General features: G+C 38.2%; 1 protein-coding gene across 1 annotated transcript in view; it reads right to left on the bottom strand.

Annotated features, from left to right (window-relative positions):
- GRID2 (glutamate ionotropic receptor delta type subunit 2) overlaps window positions 1-22,452 on the bottom strand; it is a 746,969-nt gene that overhangs the window by 571,263 nt on the left and 153,254 nt on the right. The window contains 1 exon segment of the mRNA XM_009634848.1: window positions 18,882-19,037. Coding sequence (XP_009633143.1) covers window positions 18,882-19,037 — 156 coding nt within the window.

Raw genomic sequence — 22,452 nt, 5'->3', positions numbered from 1 at the left:
TAGAAGAAAAAACAACTGAAGAGGCAATAAAAATTAAGTTAACTTTCAAAAGAGACCAGTGACTTGGGAAAACAGCCACAACTGGAGACAGCTTTGACTGGAGTTTATTACTAATGTACCTGTAAAAAATAATTTTAACAATTGCTAGTAAGTGGGATGACACAACAGTGCTAATACAATTCCTAATCCATTTTCTCTCCTCCCTCTCTACCTAAATCCGGACATAAAAAATGATGCTGCAGATCTGCATTTTATTAATAGAAGGAATAATTGAAAGATTTTAAAAGCCTGGCAGACAAATTTCTTTGAAGTTTTCTGCTCTAAAGCCAAATAGTTGAGTTGACTCCAACTCACTACTATGGATAGATGGGTGAACAGGGAGGCCTCTGAGTGCTTTCTTGGCATGTTGCCATTACCTGAATGGCAGCTGGTAATTAATAACTTTTATCTAAACAATAATTCGTACACGACTAAACTGCCTTAAAAATGCTATGGCTCGATGCTGCTGAAATTATTGTGACCTAATTTTAAATCAGTGTTTTCAATGAAATCATCCCCTGACCCTTTCTATGCATATATTTTGGCTTACAAAGGGTGGTAGGAGGTGCAAGGATGTTTGATCTGGTGAGTCACAACACACCCACCTTTTCTTTTTTTTTTTGGTAATTCTTATGTCAAATACATTACAGAGTTAAGCAGCCTAAAAATCTGCCTAATGAAGAGAAAGTTAATGAACAAAATGGCAACCTCCTGCACATTGCACAGGACATCTTCGTCAACTTCAGATAAGTAATAATGAGCATATTCCTAATTTCAGCTTACCAATAGTAAAAAATACACCAGAAGGACAAAAATAATTAAGAAGATACATCACTGTAGGAACAGGCTGAAGAGGAATTTTGGGAAGATTCACCCACTTCAGGTCAAAAATTTTGTTTCAGACACTTTGACCATTTTCATAACCATGCTGTAACTATAAACTTCACACACACACAAAAATCTTCAGGAATACTTTAGAAGAAATGAAGCTTTAGAGAAAAGAAGAAATCAGTAAAAGTTGTGTATTATGCGCTAGTCTAGAACTGTAAATTGGAATGAAGATGTAGAAGCAGGCTTGGAAGAGGAAAGCCTATGTAGTGCCTCTGTATGTACGTTCAGTTCTAGGACACCAGCTTTGCTGACATACACCTTTTCAAGCAAGCAGAGACTTATATCTACCACCAATGTTATAAGTAGTACAAAAAAGCGGGCACTCAGCCATACTGAAGAAACACTGTAAAAACAGTACCTAATTTCTTTTTTAAGTGATCTCTATTTTGGTAATGACAGCTTGATAAAATGGGAGCGGTACAATTACACACTATAGATAAATAGCCTCTTTGGACCAACTTTAATTACTTTAATTTGATTAAAGAGATTTTGCTATCTGAGTTCGCACTTCAGAACATTTATTAGCTGGTTGTAAATATTATCACCTCAGCATCTAATTTGGAGAATGCAAATCCTTTTCCTTGATAAAATCATCCCCATCTCTAAGTTAGGAACAACGTAGCAAAAGGCATACATCAGCTATCAGAAGTCCTGGAGTGCATTTGTCTCTTCTTACTTGTGGTATCTTTCATAACATGCAATCCACACAGGTAAAAGCTGGCGTCTTAAAAGCCCAGATCCTGCAGGCAGACACTGGATTAGGAGACATAAATTTCACTATCACAAACTTTATATACTCCCTTTTAATATGGGCTATTTTTTGTTCTTCCACTTCTCAGGTACACAAGTAATAACTTCAAAATTATAAACACAACCCTTTCCAGTGACAGTGAAATTAAAGGACACATTCAGCAGTGTTTAACATGCCTTGGTAGCCCCTATTCATCCCTTCAGATTTTGTTTCTCCTCCTGCAACCATTGGAAAAGAAATGAACAGGCAACATGGAGAGAGCTGCGCAGCTCCCTGCTACGTCATGGGGTGAGGGTGACAGTTTATTACAGGTGATCTTTTGACTGGTACGCTCATTTAAGGCTCTGCAAGACTTCCCAATGAAGCCATTTCTGAGAATCCTAGTATTGCCCTGCAACCAATTAAATTACCATGTTCAGCGCTGCTGAAGTTATCCTTCACCTTCAAAAACATTAAAAATGTAAATTAAATATACATTATATAAACTGAATAAAACATGAAGCTCCCTTGCCCTCTTACAATAATGCAGAGCAAGGAGCAAAAAGTGAATCGGGCAATAAACTTGGGCTTGTCTGTCCTGTATTCAGTTTTAGTTGGAATAAACAGATTTAACTTGTTTGTACAGCTATTGAAAAGAGCCAGAACACGGTGCTACAGGAAGCGGGTAAAGGGAATGGAACAGATTCATGATGCTCAGGGATGTCAAATTTTTGCTGCTCAGGTATGGTGCCTTTCAAGCAATAGCAATTATCATCCTCTGAAACATCTCCTCTACCCCATCCCTTGGATTCTCAGCCTCCAACAACACACATTACGCTAAATGGCACTCTCCAGAGCCTCCAAAACTTGCAAATGGCAAGTGGTATTAGCTCAGCATGGGGAACATTTCCCTCTTCTCCTTGGACATCTGCACTGCATTATCATAGCCTTGCTTTTTCTGACAGATCATCAGCATGCAACGCGGACAGCCCTTCAGAACAGCCCAAATACCGATGCTGTAATCAGATAGGAAGGCTGGGCTGCTGGCTGCTGCAAAGAGACACCGTGGGGAAAAAAAAAGCACTACCATTCATAAAAGGGTACATTTTCAGAATCTGTTTACATCATTTTCTGGAAACAAACTATTTCAACAAGGATAATATTTTCAAATCAGTAAAACAATGTCTATAATCCAAGAATCCTAAAAGTTATCTGAGGAAATAATTTCTAATATGCTGGTACGAAATTTTAAAATAAAACTTGAAATAGTGGAGGTTTTCTGCAACACTAAAAATGTTACTATTGTAATACTAAAGGAGGGCGACCCCATAACTATAGGCCTCTCACTGTGGTATCAACCATCACAAATGGAATAATGAAAAATTATAGAGGTGATAAAGAATTAGAGGACAGGGTATGATTGGTACCAGTCAGTTTGCTAACTGTGTAAGGCTGAGATGCAATGCAGGTACACTCAAGGGAAAATACATATTTTATAATATATTTTAGAAAATTCCAAAATTAAGCTTTGTATAAGCTGCTATTTACCTGGAGAGACAAAACTGCATGAAATGACAACTGTCCCTAGGGCAGCTCTGAGCAAGATCACAAGACACTTTGTCTGTGATGAAATCTTATGTAAGTTACTTATTCTGCAGAAAACTAAATGCTATCCAAAACCTCCTGTTGTATAGGTAGAGAGCCAAATAAAACACTAAAACAAGAGATAGGAAAATTCCACCTCCAGGAGCACTAAGAAGTTCTCTTCCGCTCCCTCCTGACCCTCTTTCTTCCATCTTCTCCAAACAAGATAGTTGTTTACATATGACAATATTAAGCAACAAGAAAACCAAAGCAAGCGTCCAAAACAGTAAGGGATTTTTTTGTTTGTTTGTTGTTTCTCTACACTTTATGGTGAATCTGTGTCTCGGGTAGTCTGAAATTTGAATACCTTAGATTCTATCTGCATGGAAATTTGTTCCAAAATAGCTATTCTTAAGTAAATATCTTTGTGGATATTCATAGCCAATAGTCTCTGCAGACTAGAAGATACCACAAATAGATTCTATCAGAAGTAGTTATTCCCTGTTTAATCCATACCCTAGCTTAACAAAAATAAATTTCTCTGGGTACAAAGTAACCTTCATCCCCCTCTGGCCCACTGTAGACTGCTTGTTACTAGTCCATATGACCACAGCCCTGCAGATCTGTAATGAGGAGGTCTGCCACAGGGAACCCAGCCAAGAAGTATGCAGTCCTTCCAAATTTTGTGAAGTCCAGAGCACGTTACACAGAAAGACAGAACTTCAACTGTTCAACTGTTTCAAGAGGCAGCCTGGAAACCGGAAAGGTAAACCTCATAAAACAGACCATTTGAATTTACACTTACATACTTATGCTCTATATAGTTCTATAGCAACAATCAAGATATGAAATCTTATTATTAAATTGAACTTATATGAATCTGGAGATAAAGAAACAATTTAAGTAATAATCAGACTGCAGACTTTGAGCGAGCTCTAGGAGAGCTGATAGACAAGCTACCAAAAGCAGGTAAACGCTTCAAAGTTCACTTTCATCCAAGTGTAACATACAACCTGGGAATCATATTTTACTTTTCCAAAAGTCTGGTATTTCCAAAACTGCAGTCTATTCTATCTAGATGTATATTGAGCTGCCAGATGTAATGACTCTGCATGACAGATACTTTGCCAAGTAATTCTTATGCCAGGTAAAGCTTTACGAAATGTCTATTTCAAATGCTCAAGTTGCTCCTACAATGATAGGTTTAACAGTAAAGACTATTGATGCATTTTAAGATGACATCATATATGTTCTTCTGGCCTCGGTAATTATAAGAATTTTATCACAAGTTAATATCCTGTACATACCCACACACATCTCTACCCAAAGCTATTCTTTGGGATTTTTTTCTAATTGCAGTACTTTTCCATTAATGCATTGCTAGGTATAAATACCAAGAATTTATATAGATGACTGATTTGAAGAAATATCCTCAGATACCTTATGTTAGCTGAGAAATACAAACCCTTTCCTTTCTTGCAATGTCACTGGTCAGGCTTTCTGCAGAGTCCAACAGAGGTTACAGGCACAGGTTTCAACTTGATTCCTTTTTTGAAAGTGAGAGCTAGAGCATTAGGCTTAAACCCTTCATATCTGTTTCTGTGATCTATACACCAATTAAAAAGATACAACCCAACCCCAAGGGAGATAGCTTTTCTTCTCTATTAACAGAATTTGAGAGTCCTCAGTAGACACTGAGAGAAAAGGAAAAAAAGGAGATCCTGGGTTAGTCAGCCACACTAGACTTGAATCATTCAACTCATGACAAGCAGGTGCATTTCATATTTTTCTAAAGGTTTCTTTCTGGTTCTTTTGTAATGGGAAATTATACACAAATGCATTTTAAACCTTGGAAAGATATAATTTACTCTTGCTTGATAAATATTTACAGTTTAAATAAATTTGGTTAATTTTGCACATTCTTCTCTGCATCACAGCTGAGACCCTCAGAGGCTGCAATCCTTTCTTCTTCCGGTTTCACAAAGAAACAAAAAGAAATAGCACAGATTTTTTCTTGTACGCACGACCATTTCTCCAGCTTTTCCACAGTCTCGTAGAATACAGCTCTCTACAGAACAGATAACTATTTAGTACTAAACTCTTCTGACTTAAATGAAAAGCCTGTTAACCCCTTCAGCAGCCACACATAGCCACACCCCATTACTTCTAAAGCTCTCAAACTTTGCAAAGTCTGAATAGTAGTATGTGTGTAAAGACTTACGCTTATTGTTTGAAATCAAAATAGCCAGTCTAATTCACCTCAAGAAACAGAACAATTTGAAAAGCTGCACAAAGCAATCATTTCCTAGATAAGAGAACCTTCATTCACTCTGTAATCCCGGCAGCTGAGTAGCAAGTTGAGATCTCCTGTGATGAAGAGATTTCACCAAAAAATGCATTCAAAAATCTCTTACTTCCAGCTGGGATGTTTTTTTCTCAAAAATGTACAAGCCCTCTTATACAAGTAATACGAGACTTGCAATGAATCCTGCACTGCTTCCCAAATGGCTCCATATCAACAGTAATGTTCAAAATCTGTGGAGGTTGCAGGGAAGGAAGACTTCAAGACATTTTTATTGTGCTACAGTCAATAAACACCTACATTTTTGTTTACTTCGCTTCTACATCTTCTAGAAAACATTAAAAAAGACACCATGAACTTTTTGCATTTGCCCTTTGGATAGTTTATCAAAATCTCTAGCTTTAACACCACTGCATTCTAACATGCATGATATTAAGCATATTTGGAAAGGCACTAACAAATCTTTAAATGTTATTTTCACATTTTTCACTTTGTACTACCCCTTGCTCTTTTCCTACACTTCGGTGGCACAGTTCAGCTTGTCAATTTGTGAGAAAGAAATCTTCTCTGAAGAAAATATGACAGCAGTCTGTCTCATTTGCTATATTGCTTCTGTTGCTTTTTCTTAAATGTCCTATATTTCAGCTACTTTTACTGAGATTGAGCATCCCCCTTTGCACTGTGAAGAATCAGAGTCGAACTCTGAAATAAATTCTACTGAAGAGTGGCACCCACCAAGATCTTGTACAACAAGAAAACTTTGCAGAAACACACCAAATACTACAGTAAGCTTATGACTTATGTTAATTCCCATTTGTTTCTATTATTTTCAGCCTTAACTTCGAATAAAATCACTACAGAAGACACATTGTTGAGTCCATGGATTTTTTACGTGTAATATTTTCCAACTTGCTATTGTACAACTGATCTCACTGAAGTTATCAGAAAGATTTGTTGAGCTTGGTGCTTCTGAGGATGAGTAACCATACTGATTTTTCAGAGGTAATTTAGAGTATGGAATTTTTATTCTTTCATAATGCCAGCTACAGCCGAGTACTTTTGTGCTATATTTTTGGATATTCATCTCATGTAAATTGGCCAGGTAAAAGCAAGCAATGTCAGAAATAACCAGTCACTAGCCAGAAATAACCAACAGAAATAAATTGGGCAAGGGGAAAGGAGTGGATATGTTATAGTCATCCCTTAAAGAAAAGTTCAAGAAGTTTTTTTTCTAGAATTTCTTTGTGGAGGAAGATATTATAGTTTAGCAAAAGAAGAAGCACTCACATGAAGAAAAACTACTCAAATTCCACTTTTCATTATCAAATCAAACGTTAAATCACTTACCACAGGCACTCTTGAACTCACTTTTTTTTTTTCATGTTGTAAAATAAATTACTATTTCAGTTTCAGATAAGAAAACTGTATCTGTTGGTTTCATAGCAGCTTCTAACTGTCCCATGAAGTTAGATTGCACATGAAATGCATGCCTGAAGAGTAGAAAATCACCCAAAGAGAGAGAAGCATATGTGAACTGGCAAACCTATAACATGTATCAACCTAGTTTTGGAACTTAACACAAAAAAATTCACGAGATATGATCCTTTCATAGTCAAATACACTTCAAAGCTACATTTCATTTTTAAAAAAGTGATCTGAGTTTTGGAACTAGTTCTGCTCGAATTCCAAGGACTCCTAGGATTACAGCACTTGCTAAAATCAAGTATTTTAACACATTGCCTTTCTTGCTGAGTTTATTGAGAGAAGGAGGAACAGAGACCAGCCATACCCAGCCCCATCTGTAACATCCACAGCTGCTTTTTATATGCAGAAACGAATTCTTAAAGAATTTTGATGCCACATAACACATCACAACCTGTCAAATGATTTTTGATGGCATTTTGTCTGCAAAGAAACAGAACCTACCTCAAGCAAGCCTTATTGGCCTAAAGACTCAGCTGGCAGAAGGTTTAAGTAGCACTTTACATGAATTATGACTGCTTATCCTCCCTTTAACACAAAAACCCTCTTCACAATAAATTTTAATTATATATTTTCAGGCATGAATTGATGAGGGTCAAGGGATCCTATGCAGAGAGAAAAAACAGTATTACAGAAATTCTTCATGGCATATTGCAATATAAATAACAAAATGTTTACTTCCTTCAAGCCTCTCAAAAAAACCCAAGTTGACAAATATTGAAAAAGTAGTATGTTTTATGCTTAAAAAATTGTGAATTGAGTGCAGCTCATAGGGCCAAGCAATAACTGTGCACAGGGCTTCCCTGGATGCCAACCTTCTTTTAAAAGGTTAATCCTCCAAATAATGAAAGTCAATGAAAAAAACGTTCCAACTACAGAATTCCTGTGAACTACCAATATAATGCTGTTATCTGGTATTGAAAGATACAATTTGCCTATTAGGAAGTAAGGGCTTTTTTGCTAAAAAAGACTGCAAAGAAAAGTCTTGCTTCCTGGAATACAGAAAAATTTCTGAAATAGTTATATATATTTTTTCAAGATAAAGATAAGATAGAACAGTACATCTTTTAATGCCATAGGTGAACTAACACAGCAAAGACAATTACTTAAAAACATTTTCTCAAGTTAATATTTTCAGACCTTTGTTTTATACTCAGTTACTAATATCCTAAATCAAGGTCACTGTGGTTGTCTAACACAACTGAGTTAGGCAAGGTACTACTTGCTCCTATGTTGCACAGGTATCTCTAAGATTCTCTCCCCCTCTCATCAGAGAAAATAATTTCTACCCCATGACATGTGGAACTCAATGAGCCAAGCACATAGAAGAGTATGATTTTGCCTCAGCATTTTATTCAGTAACAAATTAAGATGAAAGGAAAAATATATTAAAATTATAGAAGGTACTGGAAAGGCGAGAAAACCAAGTGGAAGTTGTCTTCTGATTCCTTCATCTATACCCATTTACTCCCTTTTCCTTTATTCTAACAGAGAATTAGGATTAGCAAAGACTTCAAGAAGAAACTCAAATTTCATGTTTCAAGTAGAACTACCTAGCTTTTTTACAAGTGTCTTGACAACTCTGTCTCTTTGCATCACCTCACATTGCACCCATTAGATAGCACATTAGCTATTATAACCTAGGTAATTTTTTTTTTTTTTTAATGCCTTCTGGTAGTCTGAATGGATTTCATCTTCTCCGTTCAGGAAACAAAGTTTTGGCTCCCCTTTTCACTGAAATGGCATCTCAGAAATGCAGAAGTCACTTCTCTCAGGGCAGCTGGCTGCTTCTGTATTTGACCAACTAACAACCATTTCCCTTCAGCTTTTGGTGCCCAACATGATAGCAAAGCTGGTCCAACATCTGGCTGCAGCTGGAGGGGGGGGACACACCATGCTCCCTTCCTCTGCCCTTTGTAAGGGCTAGATATCACAGGGCTTGCCACTGAGCCACAACTTAGAATTATAGCATCATAGAGAGTTTTGGGTTGGAAGGGACCCCTAGAGGTCATCTAGTCCAACCCCCCTGCAGGGAGCAGGGACACCGCTAACTAGATCAGGTTGCTCAGAGCCCCATCCAACCTGGTCTTGAATGTTCCCAGGGATGGGGCCTCCACTACCTCTCTGGGCAACCTGTTCCAGTGTGTCACCACCTTCACTGTAAAGAATTTTTTCCTTATACCCAGTCTAAACCTACCCTGTTTTAGTTTAAAACCATTACCCCTTGTCCTGACACAGCTGGCCCTACTAAAAAGATTTTCCCCATCTTTCCTATAGGCCCCCTTTAAGTACTGAAAGGCCTCAATCAGGTGTCCCTGCAGCCTTCTCTTCTCCAGGCAGAACTTGGTACTAAAGAGACATAATATAACATTTTTTAAAAAGAAAGCAGCTTCTTGCTGGCTTTCTTTCCTGCACCAGGTCACAAAAGGGATGGAATAAACATAAACTGTTCACCTGTAACACGAAACTGCAGTTTCTGAGTACAGCTCTCTGGTGCTTTGTGATGACCAAGCCCAGTACATCATAACCCTTTTGTCATAAAATATAGCGTCAGAAACAAAACCTCTGTGGGCTTTTACTTATTTAACTGTGTTTTGTGGACTGGCAGTGTGGAAGTTTCATTGCGATTTCAAACTTTTTTTCAGATATCACAGGGCACAGCCATGACCTGCAGCCACATTTGGTGCTTCCAGCAATGGCAGAGGAGCTACAGCCGCCCGGTGCAGTCATTCGGGCAACCAGAGGTGCAGGATGTGAAAACTCTAAGAACTACAAGTTTCTGGAGAAAATATGTCCTTAAAGTAAACAAAAGAATGAATACCAGCTGCCAAAGAAAATTAAGTCACTGATTTGGGATTGCTTAAGTATATCCCTGTCCAGGAAAGCCTTTAAACAGGCGCTTAATTTCCACATGAAGTTAAGTCCCATGTGTCAGTGCTTTATACCGTGACATAAAGATCCCAAACCCAAACCCCCTCTTGTGTGTCAACAGCACATGAGAGGCTATGCAAGGCTCCCATGTCTATTCCAGGCTCAGAGTAAATGTTTTCTGATTACCATCAACACTACCTGTTGCATCTCCCCCTGAGAGTGCTCCGCTTAACGGCTGCATCCTTCAGGGCGGCTTGGCTCACCTCAACGCTCTTTCAGACTACGCAATGAAGAATTGCAAAAGACTGGATTTTAAGGAGGAAAAAAAAGTTTCAGAAAGGCCAGTAATCACAGAAGCTCAAGGCACGCCGACAGTCAAATAGAATGAGCATTAAAATCCCACAGCAGACATCCTTTCAAAAAGATAACATGAAAGGTTATGGTTTTCTGATACGATTAGTGTTTTAATAAAACACTGCCTAGTTTCAAAATCTGTCCTTGTAACTGCTCTCTTTTGCTCAGATAATTTTTCATAAATTGATATTTAGTCAAAAATTACTCGGTAGTGTACAATATAAAGGGTCTAAGTAACAGGGAACCAGGCTAAAATATAATTAATTTCCCCATTGAAGAGAATGACCTTCATAATTCACCTCAGGCTTCACCTCCAGAGTATCATGGCGCATTTCCTCATTATCAGAATTAGATTTTAAAACACTGCTGTCCTCCATAAAGTACACTTTGTCTCTGATTATATACACAGAGAGGAGTATGTTTAAAATTATTTGCATCACATAAATACCCAATTGTCTCAAACACAGATCAGTGTACTTACTAAGAATTCAGCCTGAGCCCAAAGAGCTAACAGATTACAACAACAAGAAATGCTTGTAAATTATTCAGAAGATATTTGAGAAGGGAAGGAAGACGAGCAAGGAAGGCTCAAAGGGGAGAACTCAATTAAGCAATTAATTAATTAAAATCAATTACACAGACTTTTAGACAAACACAGATATAGATGCATACAGCAAGCACAGATCTGTACGCAGTCGGATATGTATTTGTACCTAAACTGTCAGGTGAAACAAAGACTTAGTGCCTTTCATTTAGTTCAGAGAATTTAGTCAGGAAAAGCAAAAGCAAAATCCCAAATTACCATTATTTTACAAGAGGACTCGGGAGGACTCCATATAACAGAAAACCATTGAATGCAGCAGTTTATTGTTTGGTAGTTGCCACAACGTGCTGCAAGCTTGTTGGCTGTGAGGCCTGTCTGGGAATATACATTTCTGGTTGGACAGTGATGATTGACTGCTGTAGTGATTTTAGTGGACACTGCTTCGCAAAAAGACGGGGAGAAAATCCAGATAGGGTGTCCATTACTTATTTAAGGAGATTACTTTGGGGGACTGATAGCCTAGGGTGCTAGCTAGATAATTGGCATCTAAGAAGATGAAGCATCTCTCATTTGCTTTGTGTCTATACTTCTATTAAAATACCCCAAAAGCCTTCAGGCACAGTGGCTTTAAACATTTAAATGTACTACTGATATTATTTAATCACATCACAATTTGTATAGCTCTCTTAAAAGTAAACCACTAGCAGCGTGTCAGACTACATTAACAGCAGACTGAATCACTGTGTTTAATGTATGAAAACATTATATTGGGCACTTGTGAACTGCAAGTGGAAATATGCAAATTGCAAAATCAGAAATGATCCAATCTGGATTTAAAGTGTAAGTAGTGCAGAATATCAGCCTATCTAGCTACCCCCATAGTAACGTGCTAAAATTCACTCTGCACTCCACCAAAGGGCATCACACTTGTCCAGTTATTTATTCATTTATTAGATTCACCTTTTTAAAAAAGGTAAAAGAGGTTAATAGCCTGCCTCACGGTCACATGCTTTTTAAGCAAAAGCCTGGGAAGGAAATTCTTTCAAGCTTATTAAAATTCCTGCCTGTCATTTGAAAGTGGAAGCTCTCATAGAAATGTCAAAATCTGCCATAAAAATTAATGTTGAGCCTAACTTTCGCAACCGGAAACCGCAAATGGCATCAGTGGTAGGAAAATCACTCTTGCCATTTTAAAGTCATGAGAAAGCAGAAGGGAAAAAAGAGTCCAGAAAGGTAGTGGGGTAGGCAATACAAACTCCAAAACACTAGTCCTTGGTTTAATGTGTGGCCCTATGTAAATACCTCCAAGCCATATCGTTGCATCTGAATGTTGTGATGCAGCAGAGTGTAACAATGGGATGCTACTGGGTTTTCTGGTCACGTGAAGAAAAGCGGTTTCCATAGAAACACTAATATTCTTTCCTTAAACCACAAAGACATGCAGCAGTCATAAAGTGTATGTTCAGTGGGGTTTAGGTGAGACAACGACGGTAACTAAAAGATGGCAGGATCTTGCCCTAGCCTGCACTGTAGAAAGCCTCTTTTTTTCCCCCCTTTGGCTCAGTGATTTGGAGAACATGCTTCAGAAAAGGTTCTTCAAATGCACTGATATCTGCAGTTTAAATTTTTTAGATTTGCCATCTGCAAATACAAAGGACTGCTGAGGTTTGCACCTCTTTTCCTCCAACTTAAACTTAGTTTAAACTACCCTGGAGAAATCCATTCTTAATTGGATTTTTTTTTTTTAATTTATTTGGATTTGGGGGGATTTTTAGGAGCTGAAGATAAAGGATTTTTTTTTTTTATCTTGGAGTATATGTAAGTTTAGTGCAGCTTACAGCTGCCAGAGTTTGCTTTCAAACTGGAAACAAAGATAATGGAAATTGTCTTGCAATTGGAGAAAACATTACTACCAAAAGAATTTGGAACTAGAAAACATTGGAGCCCAAAATTCAACGACTGGAGAGCAGTGGAAGTCTTGCAATTACTGTAACTGCTGTAACTGTATGAGACCTTACTCAAAATAAATCTGGGCCCCTTTTACAGTTTGCAGTCTGCTCTGCGTAGATTACTTCCAGGCAAAGAAAGGTTTCAGTAGGTTTGAAATTGCTGCTGAAAATGTGTTAAGCATGCATCCTGCTCCTCCTAAACTAAGCCCCTATCGCTCACCCCTTTGCTGGTTCAGTCAACGCTCACTCTTCCCTTCTCCCTGATCTTCTCCCATGCAACCACTGTCTTTCCAACTGTCATGATGTTATCACCAGTGTTGTAAATTTTTTTTCTTAAGCTGCCAACACTTGGACTCCCGTGGTGCATTTATGCAAATCGGAGATCTGATTGATTTTGTGGAGTTAGCAGGACTAAAAGAGAACAAAGCCTGGGTAAGAGTAAAAGGCTTCTAACACAGCACTTTGAGAACAGGGCACAGTGCCACCACTGCTGGTACATTATGTGGATGCACAGAGGATAGGTAATTCAAAAGGGTTTTTTTGCCATATTTTCTGAAGTACTGATGATACAAGCAATTTGCAATTGCAAACATCTTCAACAGTTTCCGATTTTACAATGGAGTTTTATATCACTATTGAAATGCTTCTCCTTCTCTTCTCCCTTAACTTTTATAGCTCAAATCCCAGTTGAAAATGACGTTTTTCCTCCTCAGTATTAGTGTTATCATTTCACATCAAAATCCATTTTATTGGGAAATAAGAAAGCAAACCTGGAATGAAATGGAAGAGCAGTGAAGAAGTGCAACCCTGTAAAGGTTTAATCTCAAACTGAACATGTACTGGTTAACAAACAGCACAAGGAAGGCTGAGAAACTTGAAGAAATAAGTGACACAAAGTGAAAGGCAGTTTAGCAGTCTATGAAATCTCTGGATTTAAACAGGTTTCTACAGCAATCAGAGAAACGGGAAAGGACAACCTTATTACATTCACCTAGTCCCAAAGGCCAAAGCAGATGTATCCATCAGGCCGCAATTTCTGACCATAAAACTTTGCTTGAATAAAATCCTGCATGTGACCTTCATACATATTGCTGCCCTACAAACCTCTGTTACTCTACAGCTGAATCCCATTTAGTTATGACTCACTGCCTTATTTACTTCACTGATCACAATAAGCTTTCAAAAGCCATTACGAAGGCTTGAGTTGGTGTCTGTAAGCATACTCTGGTGACTAACCTGAATGACAAAAAGGTTGGTTTAAAAAAAATAAAAGTAAACCCCACATATATGATTGCATAGGAAAGCTTGTCAAACAAAGCAGATTTCAAACAGCATCAGTCAAATCTATTTGTCATGCATTATAGGTAGCCTATAGAAGAAAACTTTGGATTACTGCAGAGATACTATTTAAGATAGGTAAAGCATGTTATTGTCAAAAAAGGAGGTAGGAAACAGGAGCAGGATAAAAAAATATATCAGCACCAAATAAAAAGAAAACGTTTGCCATGACATTTAAAATATTGGCAATGGATCTCTGAGGGCCCTACACATCTTCGGACGTGGGTCCTGCTGAGCTCCGACAACCCTCCAGATGCTGGAGATGCCTCCAGCACTGCAAACACCTGCAGAGTTTGCTCCGTAACTCTCGGCATACAAGTGGAAATGGCAGCATGGGGGCTATAGAAACTGTGCTGCCCAGGGAGGCAGATCAGCAGGAGTCAAAGTGTTCAAGTCACCAAAGCTCCCCCCCCACCCCCGCCTCCTTCCACTTGCTTTGGGACAGGAATTATGGATATAATAATACCTGCATCAATGGAAAATAACTTCCCCCAAACAGAAGTAAATTGGTATTGAAAGAATAAGACTTTGTGGAAAATGTTTATAAGACAAGGAAGGTTTAGAGAATCATTAGCAGTGGATTGAAACAGATATTTAGTGGTCTGTCTACCAGGGTAACTCAGCAGAGAATCCCACAAAAATGCACAGGCTATTGCGTATTTCACATTAGCCATTCAGCAACCATATGATCATATTATTAATGAGAAATTAAGGATTAGAGGAAATAGTAGGCTTTGAATCATAAAAATTTAGGCTTTAATTGTTAGTGTATTGAAGTAAGCACAAGAATAATAGAAGTAAGAGAAAGATAAGAGAACACAATGACTTTCTGACAAACAAGAAAGAAGCGATGGATTTATTTCGACCAAATTTCCCAGTGAAAGAAAAAAAAAACCCGGTCCATTAAAAAGAAATATAGAAATATGACTCTTTTCAAAGATAATTACAGTTTAAGTATACTGTAGAACTCAAAACCTTTTGAAGGCCTATCCCACCCCTATTTCAATTCCGCTGTAAATTGAAGTCTCACAAGAAAGGAAGTAAAGTTTACGCTAACATATATTATTATTGCCGCTAGTATGGATCTGGCATCATAATTCCTTGTTTTGTAGTGCTAAAAAACCAACTTGCTACCATGCAAAAAAGGACTATCCCTACTTCCTTCTTTGTCTATACAAAGAAAACTTAAATTCCTGTTTTCCCTTTGTAGCACCCAATGTGGGCACAGAATAAAAAAGCCAGCCACAATATCTTCCTCTCTCAATCAAACAAGCACACACATATTTCAAGACATCACACAAGAAAGTATTATCAATACTGTGAAGTATTTTGTATTGAAGAAGGAAAGGAAGAGAGGAAGGAACATGCCATGTTGGACATTTCCACAGGTATGTGTCACTGTGACACATCTCAGCAACTGGGCTGCAGCTGCTGTGAGGATGCACTGCCTATGTGCCTCAGCCGCCCTTTCTCAGCCATTCTCCTCCTCTTCAACCTCTTCTCTGCACCCATGAGGCTGGAGCTACACACACCTGGCCGTGCACCTTGCTAGTCCACATGCTGACTCACCAACCAGGCTTGCCCTAGACTTGCCACCCTCCTCGCGGGGCAACCTCATCCCATCCTGATAGATGCCCATGCCACCCTACTATGTTGACATGCAAAGAGGAGTTGCACAGTAAACCGCATGCATCACACCCGCTGTTGGCCCTCTGCGACAAAGCATATACCAAAGGGGAGAAAAATGTCACCAACTTAAGAAACTCAATTTCCCACGCACCAGAACGTGTCTCTAAATTGTCCCCGAGGGCACTTCCAATGATATTATGGGGCATGTCATTCACAGGTCTTCTAGAATAAAACCCTTCAGCTTTGCAACACAGTCTCATTGCTCCAATCAGAACTGTTAATGCAATGCCCCAAGGTAAAAATGGATGACATTTCAGGGCACCATAATAATTTATAAAAACAAGTTCAGAAGGAAGAACAGTAAGTACCGCACAGCAGCCAATCCTCTCAAATTAATCATCTTTACATCCCAAAAATCAGTATTACCTGAGTGTTCTTGTTTATATTGTTTGGGACTTACTTGCTAATTTTGCTAATAAAATTAAATAAAAGGTAGAAATAATACATGTTGTCCATTAGTGGATCATTATGAAAAATAAATTTGTAAACATCTCCTCTGTACCTAATGTCTTGTTTTATCAGATCTTTGATTATGCATTCTTATCTTTTGAAATTCAAAATCCTAGGCAAGTTTCTATATTCACTAAAAGGGGCATATTTTAGACAAATTTAGACCAATATTAAGTTATTATTATGGGTCTAATACTTAAAATACTATAAAAAACCAGACATTGTGAACTAAACCAAAGCAAACTTCAAGCAGTTTATATAAAAAATAACATAAATAAATAATAGGATATAGTAATAAATAAACAATATAATGTTTGCACTTTAGGCTCTACCTGATAGGAGATGCCAATGTACCTCAGAATCTTATTAGTGTTGTTGTGCTTCCAAGGAAAGGGTCACTCCACCATGGAAACTGCAAGTTTGGGCATATTGAATGCCATACACATTTAAAAACATGAGATTTAGCCTCACTCTAGTATTTATTTTACAAATGGAATACAGAAATAGCTTGGGTGTTTAAATTATTTTCTTCTGGTGTTTAGTACAGTGCATTTTGGCTAAGTGTTTTTCTAAGGAATAAACCTTGAAACATGTGGCAACAGTTACAGAGGACTGCTTTCCTGCTACTAATGCTTGTAAGAAGTCTAAGAACAGGGGGCAAGTGATATAAAGATGTGGAAGAAAGAAGAAAGGGAGGAAACTGGTGCAAAGTAACTGGAACATTGCAGTGCAGCTTATGCCTATGTTCAGTAAAAACAAATTAAAAGAAAACACATTAACTGTGGTAAAATAGTTCGGCAAGCAACACTTCACAGATAATGCATGCAAAAGATGCAACTTTTGTTCATCACTCAGATTATGCCAAACAAAACACAGGGCACTTAAAAAATACTGAATACGAGGCTTTGGTAGCCATGTAGCCGTATTTGATCATACATTTACAAGAAACAGTTTTTACTGTCAAATACTTTCTTGAACTCATCAACATCACAACAGACCTTTCCCCCCAACACATGGTAATAAAATTCATGCCAAATCTACTCCATTCACATTTCAAGTATTGACTATACCAAGACATTTTCAAAAATGAAAAATGTAACTTTTGCAAAAAATAAGTAATTGAATATTGAAATATCAGGTCACCAACTCCTTTGGAATGTTCTACTTTACTAGACACTCCTACTTTAAGTTAGAAATAAATAAGTTGCTTAAAATATCATTCTGTGAAATAATTTGCAACTGCTCTAACAACAATTAAGGAAATTAATTACTAAGTTTCATTGTTTATCAATGTTAATCACTGAGCGTCAGCTAACATTATCCATCCTGGACGAATTGGAAAGAAGCTTAAATTCTAACAGTGTGGAACGTATCTAAAAAAAGATTGACCTCACTTACCCATTTTCCCCCTCTGGATTCTAAAAGTATCCGATAGCGCCAGTTTTTATGTTGACCTTTTCAGATTGAAATAGATTGAATTGATTCCAATTGGAATACTTTCAAAATCACTTCTTTTTCTGCCTCAGCCTGTAGCAAGCCCAGACTGTAAAGCTTATCATTACACAGGTCTACCCACTTGTAAAATTTAAAAAAAAAAAAAAAAAAATAAAAATCCTAAATTCTCAAAAATTAAGAATATCACTGATAAAAAAAATTTGTCATATAAGCATTAAATACCTTTTCATTAATACTGTCTTGTCAATAGTCCACTGAAGTCAAACAGGTATTGACCTTTGACTTCACAAGTATTGAAGCAACTGTTTGCAAGGTTGCAGCTTATATCTCAAATTCTACCTCAAGAGTCAGTACAGAGCCAATAAAGATGTAGAAAATCATCAAAATTTACTTTTCTTGTTAAGATAAGTTTAATAATATACCTACAATGAACATGTGTGTCCCTGACAGAAGTTAGTGTGCTAAAGTGGCAAAGAAATAATGAATACTTTAGAAATAAGGATTCAAATTTGTTTCCTAAGACTTCACATAGCTGTCTTTCCAGACAACTGCTCAATCACACCAGTGATTTACTAATCCAGCTCAGAGAGATTTCCAATATTGAGTCCTGTTACCATCCTACCACTATCACATGAGGCCAAAGCAACATCCTCATCTCTTGTCCAATAATTGGGGAATGACAAAGGACAGACTGAGTACAAAATCATATTGGACACAGGTGGCTTTCCGAGTCATCAGGTTATCTCTAATCCCTCCTATAAAATAGGTAACTTTTTCAGGTGTCTGTGCTGAAAAGGTTATCCACACAACAATCTATGTCTTCCAACTAAGTGCTGTTAGTTGCACAAAATTAAATGGAAAAGAAGTATTAAGAAGTCAGAAAGTAAGCGCTACCGGCTTGACAATAACTTCAAAACAGCCTGAAAAAGAGGCAAGATATAGGCAAACTGTGTCTTCCACTTCTCTACCATTTTCAAGACTCTTTGCTTACAAAATGGACAAAAGTTAAATTTATAGCTTGAAGTCACTAGACCAACACAAACAATACCAGCTAAATCCAAAATTAAATGCAGTGTTTGATATTCTATATAAAAAGAAGCCAACAAAACTTACAAATTTCTCAATAAAGTTAGGAAGCTATCAGGGTAGTATTTTGCATGCCTCCACAGAAACAACAGCAGGAAATCTATTTAGATGGCCTACCTTCTTGAACCGCCTGAAATGGATTGTTGCCATCCACAAATGTCACTGAACACGTGATTTTCTCTGTCTGTAAGATTTCGTCGTTCTGGTTGAGATCAGCAACTGCCATTCGAAAAACTTCCTCATCTTTTTTGGCAGATTCATCAAAAATCGCCCCTGAGGGGAAAAAAAAAAAAAGAAAAAAAGAACAAAAATCACATTGCACCTTTCACCTGCAGTATCCCAAAGCATTAATCATAAGCACTTCAGACATTTTATGCTATAACATCATACCTTTGCTCGCTCCTGAAGAGCAGTTATCTCAACATAGAGCCCAGAAGCTACTTCAAAATATACATTTCTACATTTGACATAATTTACAACATAAAAGTTGAAGAGAAGCATTGATTCCAGCTAGAAATATTGGGGAAGTCTAGTTAAGCACAAACAAAATTATCTACATAAGAACATGGCCAAGAAATGAGAACTAATCACCTTTCCAAAGGTGCCATTTAATTGAATGTCTGCAGCGGGCTAGGATATACATTTAACATTGTGTCTAGTGACAATTTAAAAAAATAGAAATTTACAATGAGGTAAAAGTAAGCCTAAAATGGTAGCAGCACTGGGAAAATGAGTTAGAATTGACAACCACGATCAATAGAGAGGTCAGCAGCTGATATAAACTATTTCAGGGCTAATTCCTATTTGGTTTGCAAAACAACCACTTCAGCTGTCTGACTCGTGAAGTCAGTAAATTAAGCGCTTAATTAAAATAATTTCTGCCCTTATAAATCTGACAGAAAGTGACTGTTCTGCCTTTTCCCCCCAAAACATTCAAGCAGAGCATCGTAAACAGGAAACGATTAAACTCAGGAGGAGTTGGCAGAGTGAGAGTGTCCAACCCTCGCACTGCCGATTCTTCAGGTCTATTGAAAAAGAACGGCAAGGCTAATCCAGAGGTTTTAGCTTTTGTTTTTTTCTTTCTCAAAACTATAGCGTCACTTTAAGCATCACTAATTTCTTATTATTTTTCATTTGCTTCTTGTTTGAACCACTTATGCAGAGATAGCTCAAATTACACTGTTATAGTCCTATGAAGAATGCTATATTGTTTAAAACCCTCAAATCGGGGCTGTTAGATTTTCAAGTACCTTTAAAGCTTTCATTTCCCAGCAGTAGATTAAAGAGACAGAAGGGATGTTTCAAAAACAGACTTTTGAAAACTGTATTTAATCATTATGAAATTTCTTCAGTTTTCAGGTTTATTTATTCTTGAGTGTCTGTTGTCAACACAAAACTCAACTAAGACAGCGTATGTGGTGAGGCAGCCAAAGATAATAGAAAGTGCTGATCACTGATGATTTCAGGTAGATACCTGCAATCAGTGCTGAAAAGAACTGAAAAAGATTTATTTCAAAGAAATGGCTACTTTAAGAGAAATAAACTTCACAAACAGTGTTTGTTGTGTTTTTCCCACTGACCTCCAACACTCATCTCCCTGCCAGCACCACTCATCCTACATGAGCGTCATCGCTTCCTACAATCTGACTGCTTTGACTCCAGCGTTTTCCCTCCTGAAGCTGCTGCCATCTGGAACAGCTGTTCTTTACCTCTCCATCTCATTCACCTGTCATCTCTGTGCAAATCTCAGCTGAAAACATTCATTTTCTCCCTCACCCCCATTTCTATTTCCCTTGTTTTATTTAGCTCCATAAAGCAAAGCCACACATGGCTGAGAACACACTTGGTATGCAAGGTGTTGCAAACTGTGTCTTCTCCACAAAGGTGATTATGTGTGTATCCAGGTAGTATTTAAGGGTACCAAAGACTTTGTCCAATGATACACCTTAAAACATGTTTGTTTCTAACCTCATGGAACAGTTCAAACCAAAACCACACGTGCTTCATTTTGGGGATACACCTGTACTGATGATGATGGCATAGCCCAGCAAACATTGTTAATGAACACTGGAAGGAATAATTTCACATAGCTACTAAGTAACAAGATAAAAATTAAGAAGCAAAAGCAAAAAAAAAAAAAAAGTGGAAAATAATGATAGTAATTAGTCAAATTCTAACCCTGTAGAGTAATTCTGTAACCAATGCCACATTGGAAGGAGGTGAACATGCACAGGTTTCATGCACACACACAGGGCAGCTGTTGACCGTGTTGCAGAACAGCAGGGCAAAACAAAGACCTTCCAGCCAACACTGCAGAGTACAGCTTCTTATTCTACAGCTGGGAAATATCACACCTGGCTTTGTCCCCAGTCTAATCCAAGTCATTTACTGAGTAGAGGATGCAGAAAAGTCCAAGTTATCTAGTGTTTCTTTTGCATGTGCTATCCCAAAAATCCTCTTCAGCCTCATAGCTCATCCACTGGGCAGCAGAGAACTGTTCCCAAAACAGTGCATGCATTTGCCAGTCCACCATCAAGTTTCCACCATCAAGTTTCTCAACAGAACCTTCTTGATGCTCTTTTTTAATTCTTCCATGCACAGTTAATAAACTCCTATCCTTTTTCTCCCATTTCTTAGTCTGACTCAGATCCTACCTCCAATGCATCTGGACTTATAAGGAACCAAACTAGATGAAACTCCATGCAGCTGTCACAAACTCACTCTTTCTCAGTGTAATACAATTGCTCCAGTTCTGCTCTGACCACCACTTATTTCATTTACGGCTCCATGTATCAGACACAAATTTCAAAATTTCTCCTTTGACCAATACTACATCAGACATTTTAAACAAGCTACCTCACAGAAACAAGACATTACCCATGCTGTAGCACAGAAGTATCTCCATAGGTAAAACAATAAATACACAGGTGAATTCCAAGAAAAGTTGCAACCATAGCTCCCACCTGAATCACAGAATCATAGAATGATTAAGGTTGGAAAAGACCTGTAAGATCATCAAAGTCCAAGCGTCAACCAAACAGCACCATGCCTACTAAACCATGTCCCAAAGTGTCACTTCTACACCTTTTTTGGAACACCTCCAGGGTCGGTGACCCCATCACCTCTCTGGGCGGCCTGTTCCAATGCTTGATCACTCAGTAAAGAAATTGTTCCTAATGTCCAATGCAAACCTCCCCTGGCACAACTGGAGGCCGTTTCCTCTCGTCCAGTCACTTCTTAGTTGGAGGAAAAGACCAACATCCACCTCACTACAGCCTCCTTTCATGGGGTTGTAATGGGCGATAGGGTCTCCCCTCAGCCTCCTCTTCTCCAGGCTAAACAACCCCACTTCCCTCAGCCGCTCATCATAAACCCTGTGCTCCAGACCCCTCACCAGCTTTGTGGCTCTCCTCTGGACATGTTCCAGCAACACAACGCCTTTCTTGTAGTGAGTTTTGAACACAGCACTTGTGGTGCGGGCTCACCAGTGCCAAGTACAGGGGGACAATCACTTGCTTAGTCCTGCTGGCCACACTATTGCTGATACAAGCCAGGATGCCATTGGCCTTCTTGGCCACCTGGGCACACTGCTGGCTCACATTCAGCCAGTGGTCAACCGGCACCCCCAGGTCTTTTTCCACCAGGCAACTTTCAAGATACTCTTCCCCAAGCCTGTAGCATTGCATGA

Source organism: Egretta garzetta, unplaced genomic scaffold (assembly GCF_000687185.1).
Source record: "Egretta garzetta isolate BGI_Z169 unplaced genomic scaffold, ASM68718v1 scaffold32, whole genome shotgun sequence".
NCBI classification, from domain to species: Eukaryota; Metazoa; Chordata; class Aves; order Pelecaniformes; family Ardeidae; genus Egretta; species Egretta garzetta.
This window is presented reverse-complemented; position numbering and strand designations above follow the sequence as displayed.